At 35.4% G+C, this 8,183-nt stretch overlaps 1 protein-coding gene across 1 annotated transcript; it reads right to left on the bottom strand.

Moving 5' to 3' along the window:
* Positions 1 to 6,752: 6,752 nt before the first annotated feature.
* Positions 6,753 to 7,079, bottom strand: LOC132229461 (guanine nucleotide-binding protein G(I)/G(S)/G(O) subunit gamma-5-like). The gene has a single exon (XM_059686076.1). The coding sequence runs from the start codon at positions 7,014 to 7,016 to the stop codon at positions 6,813 to 6,815; it is 204 nt and encodes a 67-aa protein (XP_059542059.1). The 5' UTR covers positions 7,017 to 7,079; the 3' UTR covers positions 6,753 to 6,812.
* Positions 7,080 to 8,183: the final 1,104 nt, after the last annotated feature.

Raw genomic sequence — 8,183 nt, 5'->3', positions numbered from 1 at the left:
ATATGAATTATTTTTGAACTATTTCAAATAAATGTGATATGATTTTCCACTTTACAGTGATCTAATTGTGTATTCAGGAATTCAAGCCAATTTCAAGGGATTGTTCTATCTTTAGAACTCTCCTCTTTCACATGAAAAACTGAGAACAAAAGGGGCAGCCAGGTGAATAGTGTCTGCTAATCTAGATACTGGCTACTCAACCTTGGCATAAGGGTTAACTAAGGAAGACAATGTTTGAACACTTTAGCATACAGAAGCAGAGGTTCAGTGCATCTTTATTTTTCATCGATAAGCAGCTGGGCAGAAAATTAGCCAATTGAATTCCATCTGTCTCTTTCTTTTCTCATTAGGTTTTTGAGGAAACATAACATTTTTGCAACATATATATATACTCCTTCGGCCTTTTAAAAGTGCATCAATTATCATAATGCAGAGGTATGATGAAAAATATTGTATGTCATGTCCAGAGGTTTGAGTATTTTTTCTAATGCTTGATTTATATTGATCTCTCCCAAACATAACCTAGATAAGCTTCTAAGAAAAATGCTATTTTTATGATATAATATGAACAGCATCAATAGTCATTTGTAAAACAGTTTTAAAAAGGTTAAGCACGTGTCTAGGCCTTATTATAGAAAAGGCAACATGAAGCATATAACCTTTTAAAAGACAAGGTCCCTGCATTTAAAGAGTCTCTGCTGACTGGGGTTGCCTAATACATATCTGACAAATTTTAATTCTTATAAGATTGTGGTAGGTATTATAATAGAGGAATAATCAAACCGTTAAGCACCTGGGTGGCAAAGATGATTAATTCTTCCCAAGGATACAAAGGAAATGAATTATGATGTGAAAAGTGATTAGGTCCCCCCCCCCCCAATGTGTAGATGGTAGCAACAATTACCCAGTCAAAGAAAACTGTCTGAGAAAAATGTACAATATTTGGAAATAAGCCAATCATGTAGTTGGGTTAGAACATGAGGTATTGGGAGGGGAGGGAAGGAGAGATGCTACAAAAAAGTGAAGGGATTGATTCTTTGCTAAGGAATTCAAATTTCATTGTCTGTAAAGTGTTACTGCCAAAATGTTTCCAGAATGATTACATATTCATGTCTGTGTTTTAAAAGAATTATACCAGCCATATAAGGAGGGTATTTTGGAAAACGCACTGGTTCCTGGGAGCTTAATGGTAGGCCTTTGGCGTAACTTAGGGCCTGAACCACAACATGAATGGTGAGGAGGAAGCATAAGAGACAATTTCCAAAGACATTTCAAAGATACATTTGAGAGGACTTGGCTGATTAGATTTAAAGGGTCAGGAGAGGTCAGAGTCAAAGATGATGGAAGGTGCCTGCCTGTGTGACTGGGAGGAGAGTGGCCCCATTACGGGAGCAAGGGAACACAGAGGAGCAGCAGCTTTAGGGCGGGGGTGGAGAGATAATGAGTCCAATTTGGAGCTTCTTGGGTTTTGAGTGTCTGTGGGCCAGGCAGGCTTCATATTTTCTAAAAATAAAAGGGCTTTAGGGGCAATCATCAAAAATAATTGTAATATTAAAATATAATTTGTAAATGTCACGCTAATGTAAAAATATTTAGCGATGCACATCATTAGCTCACAAGCCATGCTATTTCCAAGAGGCCTATGTGTGCACATTAGGTCTAAGGTGTAAAAGTCTCTCCATTAGAGAATGAGGCCCAGACAATTACATTTGATTTGACCTACCTCCTTGTACATTTTGGAGACACAAAATAAAAAAGAAAATATTTTTTTTTCTTATTTTACTAACAAATATTTGGGATCTCTCTTATCTATAGATAATTGGATTTTTAAAAAGTAGGAGTTAGACATTAAGTCACTGTGCAGAGAACCAAGTGGTTTAGCTTTAACTAATGCTAATAGAATAAACTATATATTATTTTTAGTAAAGAATATCTCTGCTGAAATGCCTGAAATCAAACAAGTGTTCTTAGGCATTCAGTTAAGTTACTGTATTAAACCTTCTCCAATTTAGACTATTAAATATTTGGATTAGATTGCAGAACAAAACAAACAACAGGACTGGTACTAAGTTTCAAATCTATTTTATATAATACTTTTGAATTTTATTAAATCAAAGATACTTTAGCAATTAGAATCACAGATAAGATGTTACTAGGAAGTCTGTAAGGCATACTGTCAGACTCTTACATGTTTAGGAGTTAGATACTAGCTGTTAATATTTTAAAGTCTGTTTTCTCACATATTCTTAACTTCATCAAGTACAAAAATCTCTGGAATATTCTGCTAATTTTATAGAAATAGTAATCAGCAAATCATCCCAACTGACTAGTACTTTTCTCTCATTATTAAAATTTTTTGACGCAAATAGAATGCTTGGGGAGCAGCACATATCAGCATGGCTGTTAAGTGCGCTCTCTTTTGACATTTCTAATGCCCTAGTTTTACCAATGCTGACTTTTAGGGCTTACCCCTTAGCTTTAGCACAATAAGCTTATCCCAGATAATTATTTTGCTCATCCCAGCACATAAGATTTATTAAAATCTAAAACTTGAACCTAAATTGGCTATGTGTAGCAATTTTCCCTTTCTTACAAATTCAGGAATTCCTAATATGCCATCACAATTTTTATACATATTTTGGGTGGCAAATAGCAATGCACATTTCATATGTATCATCACAGTTTAGAAAGATTTTCACATATTTTTGTCATTTGATATGTTCTATGGCCCCAAATGGTTACCTGAGAGGTATTATTTGACCACATCTACAGAAGAGAAAATGGTATCATGATTTACTTAAAGTGATGTTGCTAGCAAATGACAGAAATAACGTTGGGATTCAGAACCTCAAATTATGTTTCTTTATCTAAAATATACTTCTCAGACTTGCAGACTTTGTAGAATCCCCGAATGAGGGCATAGCCTAGGAATGGTGGTAGTAGAGAAAGCTTTCTCACTGAAGGTTTGCTATTTGTCCTTGATACTGTACTTTGTACACCTCTCTGTCCAGTAAACTTAAGGCAAGAATTCCCAGTAAAATAGTTAAAAGATGCTGAGCTCTTGGGACACACCGAAATAATATTATTTATAATATTCTTCTTGTATAAATAAGTGCAGCTTCTCTGTGTAGATTGTATAGTTTACAGTCAATGTTTAAACTCATTACAGAACAGTCTTGAACTCTTTAAGAAGCCATTTCTGTCAGCAAAGAAAGTTTGTCTCAGTGTCAAAGGGAAGGGGAATAACTGCTCCAGATGCATGAGATAGAGCACCTACAGGAGCACCATAGGGTGCAGAGCAGGAACTTAAAGCTGCAAAGAAACAGGTGCAGGTGGATAGCTAAGCCAGCTCCATTTGTATGTACTAGGCTGGGAATTTACGTGGGCAGAAAACTACCATCTCTCTCGTTTTTTTTAATTGTTGACAACATGACAGATGCCTCACATTTCTCTCCCCCGTTGGCCCAGCCTCCTCGCCCCGACCTGCTCCTTCACAACCATCTCTTTATTTACTTTTTTTGTCCTGTTTTCCTATGTGCCCTCACTTCCAATGAGAAACTCTTAGGGAAAAGAAAGAGAAAACATTCTTCCTCATCAACCGTGTTTAGTGTAAACAGACAAACCGTACTGGATAAATATTGCAGCTTAATTAAAAGGCTTTTATGACAAACTCTGAAATTCCCCATGGAAGGTAGTGACATTGCTCTAGGCAAAACTAACTTCCTTAGAAAGCTTTTAACTGGAGGAGATATGCTTCTATAAACTGAAGAATGGTGGTCTCTGCTCTTCCTTTGGTGACAGATTGGGATCTCTCTGAGGTAAAATTTATACAACATCCAGGGTACTACCTCTGGTAATTATTGCCAAATCTCAGAGGCCCTTCTATATCCATGTTTATGTTTTCTTTTAGTTTATTAGAAAAAACATATGGGAAGCTACATAACCTATATTTCTGGTCTGAATTCAAATATTAACTTCATTCCTTTCTAGTTGTAAAATTCAGGCTACTCATTTAACCTCCCTCAACTTTGGTTTATTTATCTCTAAAATATCACTATAAGTGCTCACACCACATAGGGCTGTGGTGAGTATTCCATGAGATAATGAATGTAAAGCATTTACCATGGTTAGATTGTTTTGTTATTGTTAATATCATTCATTTTATTAATTTCATTCTTATTCTGTGACATTTTGGTGCTAGCATAGACAAGTTTTAAAAATATGTAAATTCTAATCTCTGATCTCCATGTCATGTACCTAAAATAACACAGAATGTGTGTTCTCTTGTGGCATTTCAGTTTTGTATATCAAAGTATGCAATGCAATACAATGACTTCATGACCAAGTGGTCTATTGTACTTTTATAATCCATAAACCAAATTAAAACTGATTATGGGTCAATGAATGAATTCATTTATGCTTATTAATGTGTTTTGTTCACTGCTGTTTGCCTAAAGCTTAAGACAGTATAAATATGTATTAATGATTGAATGAAATTCTAAGTGCCTTTATCTTGTACATGTATCTTATAACACCTGTTTTACACATATAGAAATGGGTTTAATGATACTTCTAGATTCTAAATCTATGGATTTTCTGACATATATTTACCTGTTTGTAATACTAAGCTAGTTTAGTATTTTTAACTTCCTAATCATATGTCCAAACTAAGAGTGGTTCCCAATGTCATAGATTCCTATATGTTATATAGCAATGGTTAAATATTCATATATTGTTGATGAAATAACTAAATTTAAATATTTGAATAGAATAAACCAAGGTTGTTAGCACCAGAGTTTGGATCTTTTCACCATATCATATTACTACCTGAGTAATATGTGGTCTGTGGTTTGATGAGTATAAGTAAAAGTAGACTTAGGTTTTTAGACATGTCCAGACCCAGCCTGGTTAATTGTCATACATGTGTTAATTATTTTAGCACTTCACATCTTCAAAGACTCATGCTCTTTCCATCGCTTGACCCTGCCACCCTAAGGGAGTCACCTCCCCTCATACAGTCACAGGATGGCGGTAGCAAAACCATCACATGACTGTCACGAGAATGTTCCCTGAAAAGAAGACCTTGCCATGCTCTATGTCTCTTTTAAAGAATAAAGAAATGTTGTCCTAAAGACCCCCAGCAGACTTCTTTTAATAGATTATTGACAGAATTATGTCACACAAATCAATCAATGGCAAGGAGAATGGGATTATCACGCTTGACTAACATCATCAGTATTTACTCCCAAGGAACACTAACTGAGAAAATATAAGCAGCTTCCTCAGTACTGTCCTTTAGCAAAGAATGTCAGCATGCAGCAAACGTGCAGGATTATCACTATTAGTAAAGAAACAGGATTAGCAGCATATGCTGTGGAATTATGAAGGTATCCACCAGAAGAAACAAAACTGGTCTTGATAAAACATGGTTTCCTCTGTGAATTGTGACTGGAATAGAAACAAGGAGATCATTTATTTTTAATTTTATTTAATGTACCATTGTAATTGTTTTTGTATTTCTAGTTGTTAATTTTATCATATTGAAGCCATTATCCTATTATATTTATTACTGTAAATACCAGAGCCATTAATTTTAAACTTAGATATATTATTTTATTACTGAGTCCTCTTTGTGTGCCATATTTAAAGATATTTTTATCATTTATTCAATCAAAGTATTTATTAAGGATCTCTGATGAACTAAGTAAAAATAGAGGCCCATAACTTTTCAAATGGGCTGCCTGTACTCTGGTGACCGTAAAGTGTGGTTCTCTAATAAACATCTACAAATTTTGGTTGGGGAAAATGGCAATTTATTTTATCATTGTTTTATTGTGCCATTGTAACACTACGTTTTGAAAAATTGACTACAGATTTTATGAAATAAACTATAAACATAAGTAATTTGGGAGTTTCAAATTTACCTACTTGTCAGCTTGGTCTTCTTTTTGTGGCAAAAATGAATTATGTGGTTTGATAAAATAATAAAAGAATTAACCTTCACAATTATATTCTCAATAAAATAAATTTTCTTAAGAATTCAAGGTATTTTATCTATGGATATATAACTTTATACATAAATAAACTCTTTGAAATTCACCTGTTAATGTAGCACAATGATAAACAGCACCAGCTTCAAAGTCAGATAGTCTATGTTCTCATTCTTATACTCTTGGCTTTTCTACTTAGACTTTGCATGGTTTTGAATATGGGGCTAAATTTTTTAAATCTCACTTTCCTCATCTGTAGAAAGGAATCCTAATAATCCCTTCCAAAGTAGGGTTATTGTGAGAATTAGATGGGATAATGCAGTAAATAGTTTAGCACTGAACTTGACACATAGTGAGAAGTCACTAAATATAAACTGTTATTATTAGTGTAGGCATTTCCCAGGGAGTAAATGATAGCTAGTGTGGTTGTTTTCATCTGTATTTCAGATTGTATATTCTCATAGAAACAAAGTCCCATCGGTAGCTAGTTGTTTGGGGTTTTCCTTAAACACCATTTGTTCTAAAAATGAATGTCAAAATCATATTGGTACTATATGTCTTTGTTCTTTTTTTTTAATACTAAGTATTTTATTTGTATGCTGCTGCCTGTGTATATAAAATAATCATTCTTGTGAAATAGAAATTCATGAAAATTCCGAGAGGTAGATGTTAAGGACTGACAAAAGCAGAGAAGTTTGTAGAGTATGGCACATGTTACAGGGTAAGCTTTTTGTTGAGACTTCAGATTTAGCTCTCTTTGCTCTCTTTGAACATTCGCCGGTTCAAGAAAAGTGGTTTAGAATACCTTCAAAATTCATTCTACTACAAAAAGAAACAAGCTTTCTGGGGTCTGAAGGGACTGGTACTTGAAGGTACTCCAGTCAACAGGGGGTCATGTTGAGAATTCTGCAGACAGAATTGTTTCAAATCTGCGGCTGCCTGGGAAACCACGCGGTTGAGCCCGGCCTCCAGCAGGAGCTGTTGGACCACCTTCTTCATAGCGGTGACGCTCGAGGAACCAGACATGGTGCACGCGAGTGCCGGGCAGATTGGTCGGTAGCGGGTCGCGAGTCCACGGGGTCCAGACAGCGGGGCCTATGCCTTTGTTCTTGATCCTGAATATTGCCTCATTTGGGGGAAAGGAGGAGGAAGAGGGATAACGGGAAATGGAGAAGGGTGGGGAAAATAAAAGTTTTCCATTCCTTCCTGGTACACTATTATATAATTCTGGAGAACAGGTTGCAGTAAGTGAAACTTCCTTTGCCACCCTTATACATCCTCTTTCATGAAGGCTCACAAAGAAAGTTTTCACATCTGCAGCATAGACACTCTCTAAAAGAATTAAGATTTTTCAAAGCAATTCCATAACAGCAATAGAAACCTTAGGGAGTGATAAAATAGGAAAATAAAAGGCTTATTTATTTATTTTTTTTGCTTGTATTTATCTCTAACTTGAATGTTAGCTTTCATGTGGGATGTTTTTGCATTGGAGACTTCCTATACCTAAATTTATAAAGTTGTATGCATGGTGTGTATTTGTGTGTGTTCTTATATTTCAAAAGCATCTCAGGTCCCTTGTGAGAAAGGTATCCTGAAGTCATTTTCATCCATATAGTTTATAATAGAGCTATCTTGAATATACTTAAGTGGAGAAAATATATTTGCTTAGGTAGATGTTCAATTATTTTTATAAAAATTTCATGTGGAGCCTTTTCTTCTCTTAATCTGCTGGCACACAAAGGAGGAAAAAAAAGAAGCATGTGACTTACAAATTGGATGCAGAGAAGAATCCATGCAAAATAAGAATAGAAATTACAGTCTCGCATAGTAACTTTCTACGTGTGGAATAAATGCTGTCCTGAATGTGAATTTTTCCAGATTGAACCTTTTGGCTTTCATTCTGTTTATTGGACTGAATATTCATTTGCCAGGGGGTGGGGGAAAGACCCAAAAAGAAAACAGGTATTTGCTGTAGTTGTCAGTTCCTTGTTCGTTACTCAATCTACTTCCTGTTGTTCTTCTTCCCCAGATGGAGACCTTTGCCATAATGCCCCTTAAGGAGACTCTTCTCAAGGAGGCTCTGTAAGAGGATCTAGCCAATTTATAAGGGAGATTATGTCTTGCCCTGGCCCTATCTTCCTCTTTTAACCCAATTCTCGTCTGCTGCTTGCTGTCTTTCCAGAGATCAAGAAA

This window comes from Myotis daubentonii, chromosome 3 (assembly GCF_963259705.1).
Source record: "Myotis daubentonii chromosome 3, mMyoDau2.1, whole genome shotgun sequence".
Classification (NCBI taxonomy): domain Eukaryota; kingdom Metazoa; phylum Chordata; class Mammalia; order Chiroptera; family Vespertilionidae; genus Myotis; species Myotis daubentonii.
This window is presented reverse-complemented; position numbering and strand designations above follow the sequence as displayed.